Below are 27,323 nucleotides of genomic sequence, written 5' to 3'. Positions count from 1 at the left end.
CATGGCACTTTTGGGTTGAAGCAGCGTAAGCAGGCAGTAAATAAAATGGCTGAACATAGTTTTAAGGCCAAGCTAGTGTGATTGTTTTGAAACCGTGTCTTTGATTATGTGTGGCGTAGAAGTGGAGACATCTCAAGCCTGTACATTTTTCCCCTCGACTGAACTAGTAAAGGTGATTTGGTTCATCCCCAGTTATTTAATAATGTTTTGGTAACTAAACATGTATTTAATATGAACCCAAACCCTGCGCTGAATTATCAGACATGAAACATGAGTTTCAAGGAATATGAATAGAATTAAAGGGGTAGAGAGAGAGAGAGAGAATGAGAGAGAGCAACCAGATTGAGATATACCAAATTACTGAAGCATTAAACACAAAAGATATATGTTTTTTTTTAAAGTTAAATAGCTAGATAGACCAAATAGGTAACTCTATACTTATCTTTCTGAATACTGGGGGGCTGTAGTTCTTCAGATCAGGCTTATGCTTCTTCCTGTGCATTTCATTCAACATTTTTTGCCCTTAACTGTAATTGGTGCTTGACTAATTTATCTACAACTGTTTGCTGTTCCTACTGACAAGATTGATGGGGAAATATAACATTTAAAGAGCTTGATCTTAGTATGTGTAACTTTCTGATTTTCTTCTACAACTCATCCTTGGACAATACTTCAGACCATGTTGGGCCTCTGTGGAAGCAAAAGATTGTAGAACTTATCATACAAGAAGAAGTGCTTGCCCTTGCTATCAACAGCTTTCTTCCAACTGCACCATCCACCATTCACAATCTTCTTAAGGTCATCAGCACCTGTGTAGTGAGGATCTAATATAAGAAAAGCACAATCTCCGCTTGCCTCATTGTAGTCCACCCCCAAGAGAGTATATGCAAGGACACCCCCACCTGCATATTATTATTGATCATGTCAGTGAATGTTCTGAAAGCAGTATAAAAAATGCTAAACATTATGAAGCCAGAAGTTGGGGCTTCAAATGAGAGCTTCTAAGCGGAAACCTTTCCCAGCTGATTCTGTATTACCCAGAGGCCTTCAACTCGACTTCTTTGAGAGCCTCTGCCAAAGGCTCTACTTAAAAGACAACTACCATTAGCATGAATGGGGACATGAAGACTGAATGTCGGCCTAGCCACTCTTGCCAGCTAAACATCAGAGGACCTGAGGTTCGACTTCATGCCACTGATCGTCTTGCTCTGAACATTTGGCACCAAAGTTTCATACTACAAATTGGCAAAGATGTTTCGGACTACATTTACCTTTCACATTTATTGGTTGTAAGGACAGATGACAAATTGATTGCATTTAGAAATATGATAGAAACATCAGAAAACAGATTTAGTAAGACTGACCAATCATAACGGGGGTTCCTTGAGTCTCGAAATGCAAAGCCAGTTCCCGACACTTTTCGGGCAGCTCGGCTCCAGACCTCACATTAATGATTTTGCAACTAACCTGTAAAAGTCAAACAGGCGAACATGGTAGTAGAGTAACATTTCAACCGGTGCACATTGTTTTAACAGTAAAATATAGCAGATAACACAGTCAGTGTCACAGGTAAGGTCAACTAGAAACTAGCAGATAAGAATGTCTGAAGCTAGGTAAAATAATAGCAGGTTTTAACAAATTTATTTATTTCTGTGTCAATAATAACCAAAAGCACGAAAACAGGATCCTCTCTTTTTCTTTTCTTTATTAAGCACACATTGATTGATTAGACAAAAAAAGCTCACAGAAAATTCAGAAACACCTCTAGACATTACAGGGCATGGTCAAGATATCCCTCTTTAGCTAAATTTATCAGCTTTAGCATTCACAGATCTTTAAATACAAATGGTAACAGGATAGCATGTTGCATTATAAAAAAAAAAAAAAAAAAAAAAAAAAAAACAAGGATCCAGCAACGGCACATTGCCCAGGTCTAATTATTGGGACTTGGAAGAGCCATGGTGTACCGGACACATTTGCCACAAAAAAAATAAAAATAAAAATAAAATCTGATTATGCAAGGCTTTCCACTCAAGTATCCGCAGAAACATACTATTTTGGAAAAGAAATTTAACAAAAGATTCCATTTCAGTATAGATTGCTAAAAATAGACAACTGAGTCCTTTAATAACCTTAATTAGGGAAAAAAGTAATCAAAAAATAAATTTCTTTGCAAGTGGTGCCATTAAGGTGCTAAAACAATGTTTATTCAGAAACTTGTAAGGAAATTCTTAAGTAACCAGGGCGGTTTTTATTTCATTTTTTGTTTTTTGAAGAATAACCAACCATGACTATTCTAAATATGCTGGGACTTGTGGTAATTTCTTACACCAAGAAGTTTATCCAAAACATAGCTTAATTCAATCGCTCCAATCCATTCACGAGATCCCAGAAAAGATGGTTCCTTATCACCCAGCTCCACAAGGGCCTGCTGTATTTCCCTGAAAATGAACAACCACTAGAATCATTAGTTGAAAGACATATTTATTTAAGCCAGCAAGCAAGGTAAATACTTGTTCTTCTTTCAAATAGAACCAAAAGACTCTCATCCATTACACAGTAGTATTCCCTGCAAAGATGAGATGACTCCACATCAAATGATTTGTTCTATCATTTCTTTTTATTTTTATATTCTAAACTGAAAATGAATCTTCATAATCATCAACTGAGTCTTGTCCTAACTACACAGGGTCCAAGTATGAGTGAATCCTTTTGCTCCATTATAGCTTATTATATACCAGCTCCAAGCTTGGGTTATTAGTGAACTGGATGAATCATGGCTTCAAGAAAACAGACAAAAGTCCTGAATTTAATTAGCAAAATCACAGCTCAAAAGCAAGCTTGAAGTTTGTCCTCAATGAGATTCTTGCATACCAGTGTGAGGGAACTTCAATTGAAGTGTAGTGCTGGAGACTAAACCACGAGATAATTGTTTGCAGAGACCGGTATGCACATCCCCAGCCCTGGCAAGTGAACAAATGAATAACAAGCTCACAACTTAAAGATGATACAAGATTTCTAAACACAATTTCAGCCATAGGAGGTCAAACCCACACTCTGCCTAGTTTCAAGGAATATGACAGAACCAGGTAATTTGAAATGACAAGACTATAGCAACAAAATGATTGAGTAGTATTTTTCAAACACATCACAATGAATATTTAGCTCCATCAACATCTATTAAAGGAGAGATAAACGCAATTTCACCAAGGTAATTCAAATTAGATACACTATATATCCATCAGGGCATTTGTTTACTATTATATTTGTAACAAAAAAATATGAATGATTTTATGTTTCAAATGTGAGAGAAAAATAAACAACATAATAAAGTGAGGGCGGACAAAGATCCATTACACAATCATCAAAGCCATCTTGGAGGTAGTGATAGTATTCATAAGAACCTTCAACAAGAGAAGCAAACCCTCCAGAAACTGCAAAGTCAGCAAAAAACAATGAGTAATGAAACGTAAATTGTCCAAGGTTGGCATGAAAGAAGGCAAATAGACTAACCACCACTACATGATATTCCATTATGGACATCTTTGAGCAATTGAGAACCTGAAACACATTGTTAGCAAATATGCATGGTTATACAAAGTTCAACTGTTAAGTTAGGATATAAAGAATCTTGCATAGGATAGTACTGTTTCTTGTTGACTTGTCCTTGGTATGGTCAAAAGTTAAGGCATTTGCTACACGCAGAAGAGGACGATCCAATGGCAATCCCAACCTTAAGTGAAGTGATTTTCGGACTTCAGCTGCACAAAAAACCATCTCTTCTAGTCATAATGAAAAAACCAATGTCACTCAGTATCTTAATAATCATAAGCAACCACATATTATAAGAAGAAAATATGCATGAGTCTTAAATATGCTTACAACAGCAAATCAACAGATATCTTTAGACCCTCAAGAAATCCTCAGTATAAATAATCATGAGATTCTGCCTTTAAACTCGATGCATAACATGCGATTAAATGCTTGACCAAGGAAGCTATATAATGAAAACAATTACGGAAAGGCAACACTTGAAAAAGCAACATCAACTTAAAAAGGACATCATTCGGATCAGCCAGCACATCTAGATTCACAGATGAAATAGTTTATACATAAGAAGAGCTTATAAGTCCACACACTTTCTGTTTTAGAAGTGTTAATATAAAGAAGAAGACCGTAAATTGAAGGACAAGGAGAAACTTCATCCTGCCTCAAACGGAAAATACAAGAAAGACCATATATATTCTCTCAGCCCCAAGAAATGAAGACTACTGGTAATAATACCTTGTTTCATCTCTATTTCCCCAAAGCTGAGTTCATAGATAGCAGTAATTGGGTGTAAAATTCCTGGAGGGAAAAAATGAAAGGGACGTAGCTGCAGAGGCAGCAGAAAACATGTAAGTTAGATGAAAAGATTAAATGACAAAAAGTAGATGGAAGTCAAAATGCAGAGAAAAACTTGTTTCTTCCTAAAGAATGAAGTTAGCAATTCTTTCTTCCTAAAGAATAAGAAAAGTGAGATATTATGATGTATCACAAGGCACACTTGTCCTTTTAGGTGTAACTATCAGATCGCTAACAACATTAAGAGATCAAATAGCTAAATATTTTGGCAGTCTACTCTTTTGGGAGAACTCTTTTGTATGAGAATTGGATCCGTCAATATTCCTTTTCTTCATTGTTCATCAAAATAACTGATTTGACATAAAGTGATAGAGCAAGATTGAACTAATCGGAGGCTTTTTTTTTTCCTTTTTTTCTGTAATACCAGTGCCATAAATCTGGAATTGAGTTGTTTTCTGGATACCAATTACCTTGTTTTGCTTCAAACCAAAGTCAGTTGAGTTTGGATTTACTTCTGGTTAGTTAAAATTGTCAATCTCTGTGTTTGTTTCCAACTAGTCCAGTCTAGTGTGTTGAATGCTCCAAGAACTACACAATGAGAGGCAATGATGAGAATACTCAGGTATTTACAGCAAGCACCTTGTTGATGCTTGTTGTATAAGTCTCATGAGCTTTTTTGAAGTAGCCACACATTAAAATGCAGAATGGACTTGATATGAACCTGCCTAACTCCGCCTCAAAAGCTAGCTCGAGAAGGGATGTTTACAAACCCATATAAATAACACCCAAGACCACCCTTGCTAATAGATGTGGCACTAACCAGGACTCATCATACCCGACCCCTTTAAACTGAACGTCCTCGTGCAAGGAACCGGCATATGGGCCCATCGACCAGCCCACCCAACCAGTCAAGGTACAGCTCTGATACCAGATGACATGAACCTGCCTAACTCCGCCTCAAAAGCTAGCTCAAGAGGGGAGGTTTACAAACCCATATAAATAACACTCAAGACAACCCTTGCTAATCGATGTGGGACTAACCAAGACTCATCAGGATTGTCGTTCCTCAGATAAGTGAATCTACAAGTGGATATTATACACTTGTTGGTAGGGACTTAATAATCTGGAAGAGTGCAAAACAGGGAGCGGTTGTTAAGTCAAGTCTTGAAGTAAAATATTGTGCAGTGGTTCAAGCACAAGTTTGGCTAAGAGTATGTTGGTCAACATTGGTGTTAATTTGAAAAAGCCTATACCTCTCTATTGACAGCGGCTAGCCAATACACCCAAAAGACCGATCTGTTAGGTGCAGAAAACTACCACCTACAAGAGTGGATGGAACCACTCTGACACCCACCCCGCCCATTCTTGACCGCCTCTCACGGGATTCGAACGCGGGACGTGGCATGCCCAGCTCTGAAACCATGACAGCGGCTAGCCAATACTACCCAACAGACCGATCTGTTAGGTGCGGAAAGCTACCGCCTACAAGAGTGGACGGAACCACTCTGACATTTATATATTATGATAATCAGGTAACAAATGTTCTTGCAAGTAATCCTATTTATCATGAGAGGATAAAGCGTATAGAAAAAATCACGGTTGTGTATCACTACTCTACATATATCTTCACAAAGTCTCTCAACAACTGCATGATTCAAGATCTGGCAAGCTGGTAATGTGTTTTTTTTATTTTTAGAACAAAATGGGAGTGATTAATAACTATTCACCAGTTTGATGGGATGTATTGAAAGGTATTAATATCTATCTTTTTTTTTTTTTTTGAATGCTGAGTTTACATGCACCCATCTCCTTATCCCCTGGTGAGACTTTCCACTAAATCCAATCCCTCCTCCCCCCACAACAATGTGACCATAGAACCAAAGACCCAAGCCACTTTGCAACTTAAACTTAGCACCAATGTTTCTAGCGTTTCAATACAGGGATATAAATACTTGTAACATATCTATGTCATTCTTTCCATTGGGCATAATTGTTCTAGGATGTAACTATAAGATCCCCAATCAAAGTTAGAAATTGAGAAGTAGATCATGATTTTAGCTTCTTATTCTTTTGGGAAATACTCTCATGTACAGCAACTACATCACTTAACATTCTATTTTCAATTAATTTGATGCATCGAACAAGCAATTTAACATAGGGAAAGATTTTTTTACTCCACCAAAACAGTTTGGAACAAAGCTTTATGATGAAGGTGATGGTGATGATGATGTAAGATGGAAAAAAAAATACTGAGCCTTCAAAATGATATTGGAGGTGACCAAAAGTTATAGGCCCACAGCTTATCAACCGAAAATGCTCAAGGAACAATGTTTAATAAAAGAAAGTGACAGCTAATACAGTAACTATCGAGAAAACCATATTCTCACATCAGAAAGTGAAACAGAAGAATTTGAAGTGAGGCAAGTTTACTCCCTAAATATATGCCCTCAATTATCATTTCTGAAATGGTGGGAAAACAGATTAAAAAACAAAATGCTATAAAACAGAATGGATTCAGACATCATTCAAGTAAACAAGATTTACCATCGGATGTTTAGTAGAGAGGGTGGGCATAAACATCTTCTTCATTGTATTTAACTGATCAATTAGTCCTGGCACAATCAACTTTGACACAGCTGAAGCAACAGGAAGGTTTTTTGAAGCATAGCAAAGCACCTCCAAGTTGAAGCCGATAACTAACATTCTAGCCGGATCTGCAGCTGACAAAAATAAATGTTTTGTGAGCCACAAAAAAAAAAAAAAAAAATGGACTATCATATATCAACCATTAATACTGCACGTAATCTATAACAGATTTTAGAAGGATGCTGCAACAGCAGACTTGAAATTGCATACCTGGATAATACTCAGCAATAGGAGCAGCCTTTGAAACACTTGTTGACTGATTAAGAAGGACGGTCACTTGGATAGCATCTGCACTCTAACCAAAGAAAGTTCAATACCAGCTAAATGATGTCACAGCTTCTATATTAAAGAACAAACACATGAAAAGCAAACTTGAATGGAGCTGCCCAGCTCTATGAAAAATAGAAAGTAGAAGCCAGAAAGTAAGTAGAGCAGATACAGTCACAGTAAAGATAGTAAACGTAGGGTGATTCATCCACGATACAGTTTTGGTTGAGCCCACTATTACAGGTTGAAAACAATTAAGAGACCAGTGAAATTGGTCAGGCAACAGGCAGCATACACCTACTCCAACTTCTTGACAATTAGCTTATACATGCTACAGAGATCAAACTTACCTCGGCAGCAGCTGATGGGAAAGGCTTATTATGTGAACAAAAATATGAACATGCAGTTATGTTCGAGTCATATTCTTTCACAATATTTGTTGCAAGCTTGAAATCTGAGAGATCTGCATGAAAATCTAAATCACTCGAACGAAGAATAACTTCATGAGAATCATTTGATACTTCCTCAGATGCTCGATTTGCCCCTCCAATGATATATACAACTTTCTGGTCAGTGAATTTGGTGGTAGCAGCAACTACGGAAGAAGAGATTATCTCCTCAATAGCTGCGATACTCGTGACAATGAAGACAGTTAAAATTTGAATAAAATGGGTAACTTAAACAAGTGGCAAAGACACCAATGCAGTAATGTAAAGTTGCTGCTAGAAATAACCTAGAATACCTAATCCTGAACTGAAAAATAAAAATGTATATGTCCCTAGTATAAGATATCATACATTCATAACAAAACAAAAATATGCTGACATCCACCTAAATGCATTGACGGCTTTTGACATGGATGGTACAGAAGGTCAACTAATACAACAGAAAAGGGCATTATTACAGCACAACAAACCACCAGATGTTGCATGTAACCACTAGGAGAAACTTTTTGTTGTTGTATCACATGCACTTTGCAAGGGTGCCATCTCCATTTTGTGAATGAGTGAAGAATACATGACCAATCAATTTTATGAAAAAATTTAAGTTGAAGTAATGTACCAGGTCCCATGGTTGTTGGAACAAAAATTGGTAACTTTATTGGCAGCTCACATCTAAGGAGGCAGCCGTTCTGCCAGACAAACCTTTCAGGATCATCCTCATAAACAACTTTCTCCAATTTTTCAAGAAGAGCAGTCTTTCCCGGCACAGAGATGAAAAATTGGATGCTTCCAGTGGTCAAATCAGCAGTGGCTCCTATCAAATTTCTATCTTCAGCATCACCAAAAAGATATTTTCTCATTCTATGAGATGCTTCTGCAGCCTTAACTGCAATTTTTTCCTCACATTTGTTGCCAATGAGTAATGCCCCAATTATCTCAAATCCTCTCAAAAGTGATGTCTTCAGGTCATCTGTTTCATGGGGATGCATGAAGAAATTAATAATAAGCAAGAAAAAAAGAAAAGAAAAGCAAGCAAAGAAATAGGAAAAACTCTGTATCCAAGGAAGAAAATTTCAGCTAAAGGTGACACATGATTGAGAATTGAATTTTAGGTAGAGGTTATCAAAATTTCCAAGAAGTACAACAACCACGGAGGAATTAACGTGTTTCTCACTATTGCCATGCTGAAATCTCCGTCGTTAGTGTCCAATGTCTTCCTTGGAGTAAGTCCTCTCGTCCTCGGAAGCATGATAACGTTGTTTCCTAACGTTGAAAAGATACAGTAGAATTTTTGTTCCAAAAACGTTCAAGTTTCACAGTTTCTCCTAATCTCGCAAAACAAGATGAACTTCTCGAAAACTAATTGATAAAATTTGTTCCTTTCACTAAGCCATTAATTTGCTCAGAAGTTTTCGGCACCAAGTGGGCAACTATAAGAAAACGCACTACCACCAAATACGCACCTAAAAAAAATTAAAAATACTAATTAATCAAAGAATACAATAGGAAAAGTAATAGAAAGATAACCTGCTTCTTTATCGTAGTCTGGAGAGGAAAGATCATCCGATTGGTAATGGAGACATCTGAAGGTGGACAGGATAGTAAATGGCGGGAAAAAAGGTGATCCTATAAGCCATTGGAGGCCTGGCTCCTTGCTGAGCATGATCTTCCGGCAAAGAACCCTAACGGATTTCGTCGAGCAGTCGTCGTGCATCTCCATTGGATCAGGGGACCTTCCTGGGTCTGACTCAAACGAATTACCACTTGCAAGTCGCCTACTTACATACAAGAAAAAAAAAAAAATTATTCATTTATTTATATAGCTAATAAACAAAAACAAACATAAATGACTATTTTATGGCCGATTACTCGGGTTGGAGTGGTGTTACCACAAGAAGAAAAAAACCTCAATTTGTATATGTAAGATCTATATTTCAATCTTACTTTCGTATGGCAGGTTATTTATCTCCTCGCCAATTCAGATCTCTTCTATTATTCATTTTGTTACTTGTTCCGTTTCTCTTATACTTATTCCATTACCCGTTTTGATAAAAACGGAATCCAATTACCCTGGCCCCTTACTGTTCCTAATTTTCCAAATGCTAGGATGAGCCAAGAAAAATTTTACTCTTTTAAGTCTCTTCTTTAAAAGGAAATTAATGATCTTATCTAAATATAATTAACATCGGTTACTAAAAACCAAAGTCCAACCAAGACTGTACCAAACTTTCCATTATGTTGTTTTGTCATTAAATTCATAATAAGTTCATCAAAACTTATGTAATCATAAGTTCATACACCTCTTTTCCTTTGTTTTTAACACATTCGAACTTAGTCCTTCCCCTCCAGATGCATTTTAATTGACTTCATGTGTGCAGCTTTTTCTTTCAAAAAACTTGTTTTGACTTTGATACTTGGGACTTTTATCTGGTTTTCAGCTATTCACTCATGGCAGTTTGTTTCCTGGACCAATTCAGGTAATCTCTTTAAATTCCTTCACTGCAACCCGACCTTCTTCAAGTACTGAAAGTGAGCTTGTCCAAAGCCTGTTTGCGAGTTTGGTATCATAGGAGAGGCTGTGGGATTTGATTGTTCTTCCTCTTCCTCCGAAAAAGTACAAGCCAGATGCTTCCTGATAAATAATATAATTAAAAAGTGAGCTCATATGATTGTCAAAAAAATATATCTGTTAAAAATCCATATGTATGAACTTCTTCTGACAGGTAAGCATAAGAAGATGACATTTCATATTTACAAGTACTGCAAGTAATTAGAAGTTTAACTTACTTCAGGTGCAAGAGATGCATCGATGATAGATTCTATTCCACTTTCTGCTGTCTGCAACAGATGAAGAAGTCCCAAAACAGTAAAAGCAACTCGAGAAAGAAGTGAAGGAACTTCTCGCATGATACATGTTTTCACCACTCCAGGATCAGCAGTCCTGTCAATTTTTTATGCAACACAAACACTGAGATTATTGAACCTTCTAAAATAAGGGTATTTGAATTAATATCATGAAGCTATACTGAAGTACAGTAAGTATAATGGGTGATGCTTGATAACATGCATCTTTACCTACAAGGCGTTGATCTGACTCTGGAACAACAAGCAAAACTTGCTCAAATGTAAACTCAATCTAGAGGTTTATGAAAAACTGACAAAAATATAAAAGTAAACAACAACTCTCTATTCTCAATTATACATATGAATTTCAACTTTTTTTTTTACTGCCTTTGATGACCTTCTTGGTTGTTTGGTTGAATTCAAGGTGGACTTGTATCAAGAAATCCAAAATTTTGAAATTTGTGACATGCTAATTTGAATAGAATTATTTTTTTTTTTACTCTTTGACAAAAAGAAAAATAGTCAACAGCTTTCATATAGAGCTGTTCTTCCAGATAGGGAACGAACACAGCTTTCAATTTAAACCCATTTGATTCTTGATCTTTCATAGAAGACGGGATAATATTATTTTGCGGAGGGCAAGGAATTTAAATAATACGTACACTACAGAGATCTGATATGATGGACCCTTCAATTGTAGTCGCCGATGAAGCTCATACGAAAATAATAACATGCAGACTGTTAAAAAGGACAACAGGAGGTGGTCAGATAAAGAACATAAAATAGAAGAATCTTGTCTTTATGCTTAATACTGAAGCTTACATTTAGAGTACTCGTAAATATGAGCAAAAGGGTACTCTTTAAACACCAATGAGGGCTTGAGCATCATCCCAGCCAATACTTCCCTTTTAAACGGTATATCTGATACTGGACAAAGTAATAGACCAACAGAGCCAATCAAATTTTAGGTCAATACATCCGTGCAGTCTGTAAGTCTTTAATCTTCCTGCTAAAGCTTTCAACTTGCAACTCTTCAAATCAGTATTTAGGGCAGCAAGGATTTAGATATAGTAAATGACAGCAAAACACTGAAAATAACTATTTAGAGGTCTAAGAAACAGACTTACCACATCTATGAGTAAATGATGTGATATTTACAATGCGAGCAGGCATGGAACTATTTCTTAGCAGTGGAAACAGAGAGCAGGTAAGAGCAAAGGCACCAAGGTAATTTGTTTCCATCATCCTGGAAAAAGGAGATGAATTAGCCAAGAAACTATGTTAAGCTCAAGTGAAACTAGTTCAGCAGAAAAAAATTAGACAGAACAGATAATGCAAGGACTCAGGAAAGTAAAACAAGTTTTTCTTAGAACCATAGGCCAGTGATGCACAAAACAATTATGAAATAGGAACAAAAGTTTAACTATATGCAATAATAGTTCTTTTGCTTTGTTGAGATTGTTTCCCTTGGCATTAAAACATTGAATTTGCTGGATATATGTCTCATACACTGCAGTTTGTGATGCAAATCATAGCCAAGCTTCTGAAATGTTACATGAACACTAACAAATGCTAACAAATGTTTCCTTCATCCAGGTAAGCGGTTCCAAATAGGAAAGGCTGAGCAATGGGACATTCTCCTACTTGAATAGGTCCAAATGTACAGTCAAACAAGAAAGGGGATATAAGACTCAGAACAAACTATGCACAGGGCTGGCTCTCCTTTCTAGACAAGTTTTCAGATTCATTGCCAGGTAATGTTCTTTTTATTTTGTTTCATCTTCTGATCTTCCTGCAATTTTTCGCCTCTAGTTCAATCCATTTTTGTCCAATTCAGGATGGAACTATCTTATGCAACTGACAATGACACTGGAAGTAATACAAATTCTGCTAAATTAAAAGGCAGCCAGATTTCTAGTGATAAAGCAAGGAACACTTTAAAGATTGAAAAAGAGAAAGAAGAGAAAGAGGAATGGTGAAGCTTCCTCTCATTATAGTAAAAAAAAAAATTAAGAATCACATATTTCCTTTTCATGCATGAACTAAAGGTCATATCATTGTCTCTAGTCCCGTCAAAGCCTGTCTTGAAACTTCTTTCAAGCAGATGGTTCATGGTACTATTAATCAATATGCAATAATTTAAATAAACAGGAGCCAGAATTTCCAGCGAATATATTTAAAGGCCTTTAATATTAATAATGAAGAGCCTAGAAATTTTGTGCTTGGCAAAAAGGTTCAAATTGACAGAATTAAGATGCAGAAAATAAAAAAATGCCATCGGAGAACATATTCAAAGAGAGTTTTACAGTTCTCTTCTTAAAGAGATGAGAAATTACTCATCATATCCATCAGGAGTGTATCTATGAGATGTTGCCATAATTCCAGCATTGTTTATTAGAAGTTGGATGGAACATTCCATATTGGAATCCACAAGCCATTGTTCAAGAGATGATCTGAACTGAATGATTGACTTGAAGGATGACACATCAACCTGAAATGCTTTAAGATGGGAATCTTGCTGCTTTTGCTTGATCTCTTCAACAACCTACATAATGAAACGATGGCAAATAAAACGACAGGTGCTGGTAGATTAAGCAAGAAAAAAGAGCTTTGAGCTATACCTTATCTAGTAAATGATATGATCGCCCAGCTGTGACTCACATGCATAAACATGAAATTTAGTCATTCATTTCATATAGTGAATGAATAAATAGAGCAATTCCAAGAAAGAGAAAAAAATTCACTTTGCATCATTCAGTAAATCGGAGTCATATCTTACAACATAGTCATAGAACTGTAGATAACTGACTATGTTGAGTAGAAAGTGGCAATATCCCCACCCACACCAGAACTGCTCTCCCACGGGCTTTGCCAGTTGTTTCAATCATGCAAAATGCACAGAAGGGGAATACAAGAAGCAAAAAATTTCCAAAATGGCAAGAGATATCTAAGTAAAATGGACAGAAATATCCTAGAGAAAAACACAACGAAATGTGGTACAACCAAACCTATTATTAAACATCACCGCTTTCAATACATTCATTATGGATATAAAGCAAGGCCTTTTGGCTACAGTATCACTCAACTAAAAAATTCACTACCAAGAGACCGCCATCAAATTGTGAAGGAATTTCCCTTAAGACAAGGCTTAAGGCATCCCCCAGAATATCTATTTCAATAGTTATAAAAAGAAAAGGCAAACTGAAAAACTGCTTGCAATGAAAGGTCATTCTTACCTAGAATGACATAAAACCCTTCCTTAGCTAGTTGCTTCGCAGCTGCTGCACCTAAGCCTGATGTTGCCTGCATGTCACATAAAGATTACATCTTACTAAACAGAATAGTTAAATTAAAGTGTCATCGAAGAATTACAAACAGTGATAGATATATTTAGGACTTGAAGGTCACCCACTTCCATGTCACACAATACTAAGTACCACCAGTAACCAAGGACTGCTTGCGAAGTTCTTCAATGCAAGTACGAGTTAATCAGTTATGTTTCATGCATTGAGAAGCAAGCCTGCACGGATTGGAAGAGACAGGCTCAACAATCCATATAGAAGGAATTTTCTCCAGAAAAATACTGACAAAATGTGAACGAAAGGGATGGAATAAGTATGTTCATGAACAGGGCTAGTACAGAGGAGGCCTTTCCCTATTAACAGGGCAAAGCAGTTTTACTCTAGAACGAGCCACATGGAAAGTCAACCCATAACCATTGTTAAATAACTGACTAAAAGACCGACTTTTGCAGGAAAATCCAAGCTATTATTTAGAATCACCAAATATATTGTAAAACCTCTAGAGTTCGAATTATATTCGAGGTCTTTAGACTCTAAAGAAAAACTTACTCCGGTGATGATGCATACGGGCCTCAAAGAGGGGTCCAAGGAACGGCGAGGAAACGAAGAAACTTTCCCAAAAAGGAGTCGAAGATAGGAAAAGAGAAGAGCGAGGGGCCAGAGGACGGCCATCCTCCAGAATTCGATAGAGCACACGAATTGGAGAGCTTCTAAAACAAGACCCATGTTGCAACGGATAGAAAAGATGGAATATTCAGCAGTCGGGCTTCTCTACCAGGTCGCCTGTTCAGCGTTGCATAGGATTCGCTCAGAGCAAAGATTTCCCTGCGCGGGGTGACAGAGCGCACAGCAGACAGCAAGTTGAACTTTCGAGTAATATGAAATGAATACGCTGCTTCCTTATACTAAACAAACACTTGAACGATATAGGATTTCCTGTACCTCTTGGTCCTGGAAATTCATTGAAACTTGGAACCAGCCAATCATCAAGATGAAATATTTAATTAAGATCATCTATTTTTTCCATACTTTAATTGTTATAGCCAGAGGCCCAGAGCTGCTCAAGTGAGGAGAACAAGGTGATGTAAGAGGAATCTCACAGTGATGGATATATTTGGTTGCACTTGTTCCCGACTTTGCCTTCATATTTCTTTATGCGAAAAGTAAGAAAGCCTAGCAGTCTCACTCGTCACTCTTGCTGCATAAAGCTAGTGTCAACAAAAAACACTAAAGCTGAAATCCTAATCTCCTACCAACTACCTTCGACACTCGTCCTCCCCAATTTATAAATTCAAGTCTGATACGATCCGAGCCTGATAAAGTGAAACCAAGGGCTACTGGGACGGATATTATATTATTAATATAAAATTAATGTCGTAAATCTCAGACAGGATTTTTGATCCGTCTACAGGTTTAGCCAGCAAGCCAAAGGGGGGCGGGGGAGGCAGATCGAGGAGTGCTTTCTGCTTTTATTTTTGAATTTTTTGCAAACATCATAATAACATCATTTTTTTAAAATATATTATAAGATTATAATATATATATGAAAACTATGTATATTTTAGTGAAATAAATGATAAATAAATCTAACATTGTTGTCAACAATATGTAAATAAATTTTTTTAAGTTGAAAAATATTATGACTTTTTGAAGAGAAGGAAACCAGTAGACAGCCCTAAAGCCTTTTTTCCATATGGAAAAAATAATATGTTGTAAATTATAAAAAAAAAAAAAAAACAACTCAGTTACTTAAAACTTAAATATTTTGTTCTGCATTTTTAATATTTGCTAGGAATTTCAGGTGAGATAACCCTGTTGTGGTCCTGGGTTAAGTACATATGTCTTCCACTCCTAACAGGCCGATCTTTTTTCTTTTTTCACTTTGCTTGGATTTTAAAGGACAAGAGAGCCACATGACAAAGAATAATGATTATTGTGTAAATGTAACATTCGGAACATATGCATACAAACACCTAGATCCCACCCCATTGCTTCACATACACACAAGTACAAACACAGTCACACACATTTTTCTCATAAGCCATATGTTTCTGATAACTTATTTGCACTAAACTACTCTTTCATTCGTGAATAATTTACCTGCAAGACGCATTGCCTATACCATTGGAAGGAAGTGACAATGAGGGAGAGAAAAAAGAAACAGTAGGGAAGTGAAATCCAAAAAGAAATCCTCAAGCAACATATAAACGGAACAGCACCGCAACTAAAGAGTTACATCACAATAGTAGTTTCAAACCTTGCATGCTTCATGAACACCTGCTGAGAAATTTTAGTTCTTGCAGCAACTCCATGGTAAAATCTCTTCAGCACTTTTTGAAGCCTCCAGGTTGCAATTGGTCTGTAACTCTACAGCATGCCCAGGGTGCAAACTCCAGCTATGAAAAGTAAGGTCCTGAACAAAATCAATTCAAGGAAATGAGGACAACAGAAAACATGTTCAAACACATTTTGACCTTGGATAGCATCATCACTTCCAAGAAACAACCATCGATTAGGTCCTTTTCTTCCTCATTCTTACATTCAATCCACTAGTTATGTATTTCACTTTTGCTTTTCCTTCATACATTGTTACCCCAAAGGAAGTACTTATGTATTTTCTCTCCTCCAAACAAAATCTCTCAGTAACCATTCTTCTTCTTTTTTTCTTTTCTTTTTTTTAAAAAAAAGGTGCTTAGAACTACAAAAATGAAGATAGACACAAGTTTTAAAATTTTTTACAATATCAATATTGAAGAACAAAGAAGACAATCTAAAGTGGCAAAAGGAGATCAAGGAATTAGTCAGACAGAAACAATGGAATAATAGAAAGAAGTCTGGAAAGGATCACATCATATCAGAAAACCAATTTGACTCCATGCCAAAGAGACCACCAAGGGCGAGCATGTTTCAAGAGGATTATGATAAAGAATGTTTGAAGATGTTTTGATATCTTCATGATATGAATGTCCGAGCTAGAATTAGTTTTAGAACAGTGGGCAGAGACACAAGCGAGTTTCTCTGTGCACACCAAGAACTCACTCTAGATCTGTATTCTTTGGCATTTGTAGTGCATGTATTAGCTTCCCATGTTTAAGAGAATCTCTTGGCCAAAATTGTCTGCAGAACATAATATTCAATTTTGATAGATGAATTTAAAGATGCCACCGATATAATACTAGAAATATAAAGACAACCTTTAGACCCATAATTTCCAATCAGTGGATCTATGACCAAGTGAGCTGAAACTTAAAGGGGACAAATTTAAGAAAACATCCACTCAATTCGAATTGCTGACAAATTTTTATCCTACTTAGACCTTTTTCATTACCTTGGTTCAACCATTCAAAAGGAACAGCAGGTTGAGGAAGACTCCAAACTGATAATAAATGTTAGGGGCTGATGCAGATAAACGTGTCTAGAGTAAAACGTAGTAAGCTTGAAAGGGTGAAACCAAAGATCCACAAGCCAGTAGTTAGAATAACCATAATGGATTGACCAGTGACTAATCAAAAGCAATGTCAAGAAAAGAAGAGATGGCAAAGAAGAAATTGTTGAGATGTACAGGTAGCAAAACTAAGGCAAAATTATAACTAAAAATATTTAAGAGATACAACAATCAACAAGAAATTAAACCAGATGTTGGGATGGTATGACTATGTTTGAGGGAAAACAAATATTGCATCAACAAGAAGGTTTGCTTTTCAAGTTGGCTTGAGGATAATCTGCAAGTAGACAATCCCAAAATGACATGGACGAGAGTTGCGAGGTAAGACATGAAGAAGGCGGACCAAACAATAGCGCACAGTGAAGGAGAATTTTTTTTGCAGAACCCAGCCCAGTTTGAGTAAGGCTTGAAGGTGATAACTACATGGGGCCATGACATGCAATGCTTACTAAAACTGCAGCCTGACATGCTTCTTAATTCAATCAAGAGCTCTTTCCATAACAATATGCACCCTTCAAAAGATTGTCAGTTGCAAATGTTAAGCAGTGAAAGCCAAGGAAAATGAATTAATAGAAGATAGAGGGCTGCAAAATATCATTCCCGGTGTTTAAATTTTTTTAATTTCCCAACTCTTGTAAGAGAGTAGGAAGAATTTCAGTTAATGGTCCTCAACACGCTGCAATGGCCACCAAAGAGGTTAGAATCATATAACCAAAACCATAAATTGTGCTTCATCATCTTCAAAACCTTCTTCCGTAAACTGGAGCCTTATTCAAAATACCAATTAACAATTAGCAGCTCACCCATAAGGTAGAAAAGGTCAGAAAAGGGCCAACTGCAGCAGCAGCTGCAACTGGAGCTGATCATGCAACAGAAATCTAAGGGTGCATACTTAGAATCAAAACTCCTTACCAAAACCCAAATAAAAAGCTTAACAGGTAAAAAAGTGCAGAATATTTTGTTCATAAGGAACACCAGTGGATGCTATTTCCCAGTTGGGGTGAAATGCAACCAAATAGCCGCACAAGTAAATGGAAAGAGAGACAAATTGATTCCTGAATTTGAAGTCGAGGAGAAAGCTCATGAATGCTATCAATATCGATTTACCGGATGAGAAGCTATAAAAGAGGATGGCAAAAAGAAGCGGCCAACAAAGTAGGCTCATCCAAACCGAAAAAAACTGACGAACCCCATTAGTTGAGAAAACTGAAGTCGTGCTGCATCTTAAGGGATCAACCGAAAAGACCAATTTTCATCAAATGAAAACCCCCAACGAGAAGTGTAAATTTATATACCTAGGATTGATCACCTTCCAGAACAAACTCGGTGGGAGTAGCAGACACTTGTTGTTGTTCCTGGTTAAGGACGCTCTCCATATCTCTTAGGCGCGTCCTAGCCACGTTCGTCACAAGAACTAGGTAGAAGATCACATGAGAAAAACAAAAATTAAAGGGGTAAAACGAGAAGAAAAAAATGGCGTAAAGGAAGGTACCAGCAGCAGTTCCGATTGTCCATAACCAGAGAATGGTGACGCCGGGACTCTTCCCTCCGAACATTTATCTCCCTGTATCTGTCTTCCCCTCTCCTTCGCTTCCGAATTTCGGAGTTTCGAGTTTCGTAAGCAAGCTCTACAAGACTGGGGCAGCTTTGTGTAGCGGAGTGGGGTACCCTCGGCAGAGGTAGGCCGTGGGCCGGACTTTGAGGTCCAACGGCCTCTCGAAGTTCTTAATGATGGGCCTTTTTTGTTTACCGTTTTCTCTGTTTTATATTAGTAATTTTTATACAATTTTAAAATTATAATAATTATAAAACTTAATATAATAATTTTTTATGCTTTATAACACTTATTTTATAAGTTTACCACTCACCTAATCCAATATCATTTAGTGTAAAACATACAAAATAATTCGTTGAGATAGCCGTTGATCAAACAACTATGATCGCCGTATGATAGCCGTCTGAAATAATCATTAATCATGCTCGGATAATTGAGATAGTGTTTCGTCTGACGTAATCATTAATCATGCTAGGATAATTGAGATAGTGTTTCACATATTTCTCACCAAATAGATGACAAACATTTGCATCTAGATTCTATATCAAAGCCTACACACAGGTTGCCTTTGGGATCATCACTACTCAGTATCAGTACTGAACATTGCACATATTCATCTTTCTGCAGCTAGATGATAATGGAGTCAAAAGGGAAGCCAAGATCAGAATATGAAAAGATTTTGTTCTTTCAACTTTGTCCATGCAATTGATCTAGAGCAGCAAATCCAAACATTGTATCTGATGTGGGCGAATCCAAACAGCTCACATACATTGTAGAAGACAGCAGGCTCCTTGATATCAATGTGGGCTACGAGGGTTGTAATAGTATCAAAATTCAGACAAGTTTTCCATCTGATTGAATGTAGTTCTTTTCTCTGTTCTGTTGTTCTTTTAGATAACAATCCTTTCCTACATTGGCTGCTGATGTCAGTAAAAATTTCTAACTCTAACATCAATGAATTTTAATTGCTCAGATGAATATGAGAATGTTTGAGATGGAATGAGAAGAGACCACATTGAATTGGAGAAATTTTCCAGGAAGGGATTGAAGATATAACTTTAACCAGCCCCATCACATGAAGGAAACTTTCATCATGAAACTGTTAACCAGTTTCATACAAAACCATGCCTCTATTGTATGTTTACAGGATATAGTTGAAGCTGTTGAGCTTCTCATGTCATGCTTCACTGAACTCTTGGGCGGTTGAGCAAGGTAGCACCCATCCCACCAAGTGTGACCTTCGCTGCTGCTTCTTCGGCACTTGTGCCTGCAAAACCATTCTACAATGAAAAACAGCACTACACCAATCTGTAAGAGAAAAGATGATTACATCATTCTCTTTAGTTTTTATGCTGATTATGTGTTCTGGCCAAGGCTTGTTTTGGCAAGACAAGACAAGATGAACGCAAAGCATAAGTTCACTGACCGGAGATTTTGGACTTCTCCAACTATGCATCATTGCATCAATCTCTGGATCCCTGGATGATCTGCAGGAAACATTTAGAAAAAGGTTATAAAAATATGGCATGAGACCTGAGAGTCGTGTTTCAAGGCAATCATATAACCTGTATGTATTAAGACAAGGGATTATACTCTAAGACAATCAGCAGAAGTACAACCTTCATTTGATGGCATGGAAATGATTTCAGTAGTTTTTGAACATTAGTCCTTAGCAGTGCTTTTCTATTTCGACCACTTGGATCCACCTTTTGAAAACTCCGATGAGACGTATATGATGAAAAAGAGTACCCCCAATAAGCCCACTGGCTTCCAACCAAAATATCATGAACTTCCAATCATCAGATGGTTGGATAGTTATGAGTTTCATTTACCACAACAGACTACTCAAATGTCTAACCCCAACATACACTATTAATTACTGCACAGAACTATTGAATATCCGCACAATCACATATAAGAACGGTTATCAGAAGGATTTGAAAGGAAAAGACAAGAGTGCTAATTTTTTAGGCTAAACAGAGAATTCAGTGATATGACACCTTTAATTGACAAGTGTCAGTCAGTGGGCTGCTGAACCTCTCTGCTTAAAACCCAGGACCATCCCAGTATCTGTCCAAGTTCTATAAAACCCTTGATAGCCATGCATAAACAAACAATTTAACAAGATGCACCGTTTACCTGTCCTCATCTGGCGAAATATTGCTGGAAGTCATCTGCGTATTTGAACTGGATGAGAGAAAGAAGGGATCATTTTTATGAAAATATGTCTCCTGAGATGTCTTCTGCGGAACACACGTTTCAAATTTTTCTGGCTGGATCCTCAAACAGATGGTGCAAGCAGCCTCAGATGTATTCAGTATTTTCTTCAGTTTGAAGGTCTTTGAGAAGCAGCTTGGTTGAGTTTCAAGTTCTTGAATAACTTGACAGCGATCTGCAGAATCCGGGCCCTTCTTTTGCACTGAAGTATCAAATTCTGATTCAGAAGCATCTGGCAAACCAGCCTGGACAAGTCGGTGGGATGTGTTTGTCACCGTGCTCAAAGTATTTCCTTCTGCATCTCTAATAGCAACTAAATCCTTACCATCAATAGAAGATATTTTGTCAGCTACCTTTATTTTTACAGCTGCACTGGAGGGGCGGGATCCATCTGAATGGTTATCTCCAACAACATTGGCAGGCCCCAAATCTTCAGACATTCCACGTGAACAACTCAATAAACTAAATGATAATTTCTTCACTTTGGTGCTTTTGGTAGTAGAAGGGCTTAGAATGAGATTAATTCTAATCTCCACATTGCAACCAAGAACAAGCTGGAGGGAACTGGCAATGACTTTCCAAGATTTTTCAGCTTTAAAGACATGGTCTTGCTTGCCAAAGTCAACTTCTACTATTGCCAGATCTACAATTTCAAAAAACATCATCAAATCAGTATCTTAACCCATGCTGTCTGCATCACAAGAAAGATGCATAATTTTTCCTTTAAGATGCTCAAGAATCAAAGAATTTTTTGAAGAACTCATTGTTAGATTCTGAAGACTCCCATGTATAAAATGCCATAGAAAATGTAAAGAAAATATTAGGATCTAAATCTCACAACAGGTCTAGAAATTATTTTTAATGAGCAAGGAGGCAACTTTCTCTTTTCTCTCTTTCAATAACTGGTAACTTCCCCTTAGTTAATCAGAGAACATCAAAGAGAGTGAACAACTGACAACAATGAGATAATTAGTGCTTTGAGAAAACAAATAGCAGTTCAATGAACCACAGAAAATTTGTCTTCAGGGTTATTATGGCCACCCGCATGTCATGAGCACTATAGCTATGAACTTAAAGCTTCACCTAAAAGCATCTACCCTGCACCTGCCCATGAGACACACAGCCTAGTTATAAACTAGCCACACTAGTGCTTGTGAACAGCCTGACAATTAAACCCCTTAAGATAAGTAATTTAAAGAAAAAGTATAAAACAACGACACTGATAATACAGGGCAATTTCCAAATATTTAGCAGAAAAGACATCAAGAAAGAACTACGCTAGTAGATAGTTTCAGCAGATAACTACAGCACCTAGGTGACCACAGACACAAAATAGCTCACCTTGCAATAGTAGATTTTGGAGAAAATAATATGCAGGCTTCAAGAAAAAACAAAAGTGCATACCTTGACCGACGCAAACAGATGACAATTTTCCTTCTTTTCTTAAGAACTTTTTGAGCCTGTTAGACTGGCATTTCTCCACAGCTCTACTCCAGATCATTTCTAATTTTCCTGCAGTATCAACTTGTATTCTGGACCGTTGGGATTCACAGAGGTTGTGCAAATGAGAAGCAGAACAATCAAAATTTTCTACTTTCGAAGTGCTGCAAAACCCATCCTCTGCATTCAAAAGATGATAAACTTAAATTAACTATTAAGCTTTAGCAGAAATAACCCTAATTAGGAAAACTAGTTTGTTCTTCATTCTTAATGCCTGCCAATCATAGTATCTAGGGCAAACTATGGTGATTGGATTGCACCTAGTCTGTAGTCTGTGATCTGTGATCATGAGTCATCTATTTTCCCTTGAGCCAAGGATAGTGTTGCTCTCACAACCAATAGTCTGAATCACCAAACATGTACATGTACTTACTTAGCTGAGACTCTAAATAAGTGAACAGTTCAAGTATGCCAGCAATCTTTTTTGGCTTGAATAAAACACAACTAAACCACAACAAAGATTGATCTAAGGGTAGCTGAAGAATTACATATTGGTAGTTGATAAATGATATGCACCTTTGTGATAAGATGATTTAGAGCATGCCCTTAAGTCACTTCCATCTGATAGAGAAGAATCCCCAGCACTGAACTGTAAAAGAGCCACAGTAAGCCATGTAGTTTGACTCTTTGACATCTTTAACTGTTTTTCTGTCTCAGAAAGCACTTTCAGTGCATGCCTAAGCTTCTGCAAGTCAACTTCAGCTATGCCAAAAAGGAAAACAGTCAGTACCACACCACTTCCCTTCAAATGTGTACTTAATATGGAGTTCACGTGCATAGTATAGAAATTTGCATATGATACTGAGCCACTAGAACAAAGGAACTAATATAATTCTCACAGGGGGAAGCTCCACTAAAGCGCACAAAAACCAGAGTCGAAATCTTCTGGATGTCCAGAGTCACTAATTCAAGAGACTCACCATAGGGTGGACCATGGTCAAAGTAACTCAACTATTGGTCATAACATCAGAGTCACTCATACAGTGTGGACTATTAGGTTTTTACTTTTAGATAAATGGATATCAATGGGAATGACCTGCATCATGAAATCAGGATTTTGTACACCAAGCTGTCCTTTTAATTAGTCAAGTGAGGTTCTCTATCCTGTACACTACGTACAGCCTAAGCAATTTTAATTATCTTCAAACAATAGCATACAGGATACAATTATGCTCACATTCTAGTAGAGTTTTTTTTTTTTTTAAACTATCCTGTTACAACTAAATACTTAAAGCACTGTTAGTGGAATATAGAAGAGATAAGAGAAAAGGATGCATACAAGTGACTCTTCCAAGGAAATTTCTTCCAGCTGAGGAATTTCCTGATTGACATCTACCAGCAAGAATATCCATGATGAGATTTGCCAATTGTGATATTAACTGCATTGGATCAACCCTTGATCTCATAAGCTCCCTAGCCCTTCTAACCGTATTTGATGTGTCGGAAGACAGAGCAAGATCAAGTAACTCAAGTAGCTCATCATCAGATATGATTCCATTCTGCAAGAACAATAACCAACAATCATATGATGCAAGCTGGCAACAATAGAACAAACCCACCCTCAAAACATTCTCATGTGTTAGAAAATTGCTCACTTACAAGTTCATAAACTAGGGACATTGTGATTTGTTTACCAAGCAAACCAAGCTGATCTAACATTGTCTCTGCATCTCGCACAGACCCATTAGATTTAGTGGCAATAAACTCTAAAGCTGCCTTGTCAAACTCAAAATTTTCTTCTACACAAATCCTCACTAACTTAGTTACTATATCACCCTCCCTAATCTTCGGGAAGTGATACTTTTGGCACCTAGATAAATAATTGCGTGGCAGCTTATCCAAGTCATCCGTAATCATAACAAACACCACATGTCTTGGAAGTTCGTCAAGCGCATTAAGAAATAAAGTCCATATTTCCCCTCTCAGTAACTGACACTCATCAATAATGAAGACCTTAAATCGTGATGAAATTGGTGGAATAGCAGCATTCTTAATAAGAGCCTTAATACGACTAGTACGATTCATTTTTGCAGAATCCACCTCTCGGGCATCTCTACATCTTCCACTGAAAAACAACACACAGTGTCTGCAAAATCCACAGGGCTTTCCTAGATCCATAGAAAGACAATTCACAGCAGCCGCAAATATTCTAGCAGTCGAGGTTTTACCAGTTCCCCGGGGTCCATGGAAGAGATAGAGAGATGCAATTCTGCCTTTCAAAATGGCACTTAAAAGAGATTGTGTGACAACATCTTGGCCAACCACTTCGTCAAATGATCTTGGCCGAAATTTGTCACTTAGACTCCTTGTATAATCTGAATACAGAGCTAAGTCTCTCCTAAAGCATGCAGATTCCGTGTGATTCATATCCTTTGCTTCAGCCAACAACAATGGGTGGTTTTCTTCCACATCAGTATGTTGATTTGAGTTTCTGAATTTCGGGGTTCTAGACCAGCAGCAGCTAATTCCACAGCCACGATGACTTGAGCCCAGGAATTCTGTCTCTTCATCTGCAAAGATAGATGTACTGACACTGGATGCATCCATTCGAGCATCACTTAGAGTCAAGCTAGGACTACCTACGCAACTTCTGGCACCATCGTCAACCACCTTTGAAGGCTTCAGTGGTTTAGTATACTCAGTTTTCTTTCTAGTTTTTTTTCCAGGTCTTTCTGAAACTTCTAATCCTAAGTTATTATGTTCACTACATGAGTCTGCGTCCTCTTTCAAACAGTTCCCAGAATGTGAAACCCATGTCAAGTCTAATTCTTTGTTTCCTCTATCTATACTACTAAGCCCCTCCAACAATTTCATCTCGTGCACTCCATCGAGGCTTAATCTAGCACGGACCAATTTATCAATCTCTTTGGTGCTCACCAAATCCCCACCTTCAATTACAACCCCACCAGATTTCTTGTAAGAGTGGAGCTTGGACTTGGGTAATTTTCGTGCACCGTGACTCCATTCAGAATCACTGCCGAGTCTCTCCCGTCTGACTCTATTACGAGAACCAACAGACTTTTGACTGCCATGTTCAGCAGCTGGTAGAACACCATTACAGGAATTTGTTTCCCAATCGTGGTCAATAAAAGCTGGGAATTTGCTCATCGAATTTGTAGTTGGATCGCGCAGGGAGCGAACTCTCCTCATTGCCACTATAGTTTTTGAAAGAGGTATGTCAACCGAATGTCTCCTCTTTTCCGACATTTTTCTCCTTACCTTCTCCTTTTCACCTCTCCAAACTCCACTTCTGCAAAATGCTAAGCAGGAAAGCGTACTTCCAACTAGATACTACCCAGATCATTTTCTGTCACAATCGAAAAGAGACATCCGAAAATGAAATGCCGACGCCAAATCGTTTTCTTTATACGAACACAACGAACATATATCAGACGTTTGCAGACGATTTAGACGGGACATGCACGTAGTAGCAAAGCCGGACACTGTGATGCAGTCATCACTAAATGGGAAAAAGAGAACTTCAAACACTTCGATCTTGTACAGGTAAAAAAAGTGGATCACCCTTTTCGGCGAGAATAAAACAACACGGAAGACTACCCCATTTGCCAAAACAGGACCACAGACATAAGAAAAGAATCAGAGAATTTCCAATCTCTTCACTTCAGAAACCACCCAAACCAGAACAAAAAAGAAAAAAGAAAAAACAACTAAAGTGTTGTTTTTCAAATTCAAATACAAAATTCTCAAACAACCAAAAGCCAAGTACCCAGAGCTGCTACAAAAAGCTCAGGAATGACCAGCAAAATGCAGCTCTTCAGCTTGACTACACACTCAACACCTATACCACAGAAAACGCACATTACACTTACACATTTGAAAAAAAACCAAAAAACCGAATATGTGTAAGGAAGAAAACCCAAAAACTGTTAAGGAAAAGCAAAAGGATAAGAACCCTAGAATCCAAATCCAAATCTTGAATTCCAGACGCGGTCTCCGGTTGTACAGTCGCGCGTCGCGACAATGAATATAAGTGGCAACGCAGTAAATGCCGTACGCAGGGAGGGGCAATAACTCTGCCATTTTTCTCCCAAATAAACGTGTCCCGGAGTCCCAGAGGGAGATTCCGGGTCCCGGACGCCCCCCTGTCTGCTGCCAGAGTCGTTACAGAGGCCAGTCTCGGGAACCGAAAAGACAAAGATGTAATTTCAGGTTTTCGCGGCAAAAAAGCTGCGTGGCTTTTGGATTTTCAAAACTTTCGAAAGACAACGACGGTGCACAGGGAAAGCCGGCGTACTTAGATGATACATACTAAGGTACGCTCCATAGGTTGAGGATAACAAGTAGCGATGGTTCGAGGAGACCAAGCCCGCCTTTTACTTGTGCTACACGTGATGCCGTTTTATGATTGTCCTGTGTTCTTCATCAATTCTCAAGCGCTAATAGGGATCCTGGTTGGTCTGGTTTACTGGCGAACCAGACCATCATGGTCTGCAGGGTTTTTCCATTAAGATTCAAGAAAAGCAGTGGTGAGATGAGTTTCAACTTTCAACTGTCAAGTATGGACTCACATTGACCTAATAAACTTTCTTAACTGCGGACGAATCCTACATTTATCTGAACCCAAACCCGGTTCAGACATTCATCAACCCTTTATTAGCCGGTTGAGGGACTTTGACCATGGCCTTGTGCATTCATTGTAGAGGCCTTTAATAGATAACAAACAAGTGTACACACCAATACAGAGTTTTCTGCTGTCACTATAAATTTTGCAGTTATGATTCTATATAAGTTTTGACTGA

General features: G+C 37.6%; 4 protein-coding genes across 9 annotated transcripts; all 4 read right to left on the bottom strand.

Moving 5' to 3' along the window:
- Window positions 1–360: 360 nt before the first annotated feature.
- LOC137948749 (probable Ufm1-specific protease) lies at window positions 361–9,673 on the bottom strand. Of its 2 annotated transcripts, none has more exons than XM_068795293.1 (14): window positions 9,645–9,673; window positions 9,228–9,475; window positions 8,320–8,670; window positions 7,608–7,882; window positions 7,201–7,285; window positions 6,889–7,064; window positions 4,285–4,375; window positions 3,648–3,761; window positions 3,514–3,561; window positions 3,358–3,434; window positions 2,875–2,963; window positions 2,330–2,441; window positions 1,365–1,467; window positions 361–902 (listed from the first exon to the last, which is right to left on the bottom strand). In XM_068795293.1, the coding sequence occupies exons 2-14, from the start codon at window positions 9,418–9,420 to the stop codon at window positions 673–675; spliced, it is 1,944 nt and encodes a 647-aa protein (XP_068651394.1). In that variant the 5' UTR covers window positions 9,421–9,475; window positions 9,645–9,673; the 3' UTR covers window positions 361–672. The 2 variants fall into 2 exon arrangements, with proteins under 2 accessions (XP_068651394.1, XP_068651841.1); XM_068795740.1 differs by lacking the exon at window positions 9,645–9,673 and adding an exon at window positions 9,570–9,614.
- A 254-nt stretch (window positions 9,674–9,927) lies between these two features.
- On the bottom strand, window positions 9,928–14,705 carry LOC137947028 (uncharacterized). Its single transcript, XM_068793357.1, has 9 exons — window positions 14,396–14,705; window positions 13,781–13,847; window positions 13,166–13,194; window positions 12,881–13,089; window positions 11,672–11,790; window positions 11,367–11,471; window positions 11,207–11,282; window positions 10,488–10,641; window positions 9,928–10,332 (listed from the first exon to the last, which is right to left on the bottom strand). The coding sequence occupies exons 1-9, from the start codon at window positions 14,570–14,572 to the stop codon at window positions 10,174–10,176; spliced, it is 1,095 nt and encodes a 364-aa protein (XP_068649458.1). The 5' UTR covers window positions 14,573–14,705; the 3' UTR covers window positions 9,928–10,173.
- Window positions 14,706–15,743: 1,038 nt separating this feature from the next.
- Window positions 15,744–18,898, bottom strand: LOC137945463 (uncharacterized). 3 transcript variants are annotated; one of them, XR_011111085.1, is made up of 4 exons: window positions 18,784–18,898; window positions 18,587–18,705; window positions 17,175–17,281; window positions 15,744–16,259 (listed from the first exon to the last, which is right to left on the bottom strand). XR_011111085.1 is itself a non-coding variant. In XM_068791708.1 (3 exons), exons 1-3 carry the CDS (start codon window positions 18,845–18,847, stop codon window positions 16,243–16,245), a joined length of 186 nt encoding a protein of 61 aa, XP_068647809.1. In that variant the 5' UTR covers window positions 18,848–18,898; the 3' UTR covers window positions 15,748–16,242. The 3 variants fall into 3 exon arrangements, 2 of the variants coding, with proteins under 2 accessions (XP_068647809.1, XP_068648570.1); XM_068791708.1 differs by lacking the exon at window positions 17,175–17,281 and having other exon boundaries at window positions 15,748–16,259; window positions 18,601–18,705; XM_068792469.1 differs by lacking the exon at window positions 17,175–17,281 and having other exon boundaries at window positions 15,753–16,259.
- Window positions 18,899–19,400: 502 nt separating this feature from the next.
- LOC137943527 (protein STICHEL-like 2) lies at window positions 19,401–26,261 on the bottom strand. 3 transcript variants are annotated; one of them, XM_068790668.1, is made up of 8 exons: window positions 24,163–26,261; window positions 23,843–24,062; window positions 23,080–23,265; window positions 22,468–22,683; window positions 21,417–21,706; window positions 20,986–21,308; window positions 20,273–20,333; window positions 19,401–20,113 (listed from the first exon to the last, which is right to left on the bottom strand). In XM_068790668.1, exons 1-8 carry the CDS (start codon window positions 25,768–25,770, stop codon window positions 20,024–20,026), a joined length of 2,994 nt encoding a protein of 997 aa, XP_068646769.1. In that variant the 5' UTR covers window positions 25,771–26,261; the 3' UTR covers window positions 19,401–20,023. The 3 variants fall into 3 exon arrangements, with proteins under 3 accessions (XP_068646769.1, XP_068645293.1, XP_068646046.1); XM_068789192.1 differs by having other exon boundaries at window positions 20,986–21,706; XM_068789945.1 differs by having other exon boundaries at window positions 20,986–21,706; window positions 23,080–23,259.
- Window positions 26,262–27,323: the final 1,062 nt, after the last annotated feature.

This window comes from Aristolochia californica, unplaced genomic scaffold, assembly GCF_029961685.1.
Source record: "Aristolochia californica isolate CCGP_79_NKW_82.1479 unplaced genomic scaffold, dmAriCali1.0.hap1 SCAF_1, whole genome shotgun sequence".
Taxonomy (NCBI): Eukaryota; Viridiplantae; Streptophyta; class Magnoliopsida; order Piperales; family Aristolochiaceae; genus Aristolochia; species Aristolochia californica.
This window is presented reverse-complemented; position numbering and strand designations above follow the sequence as displayed.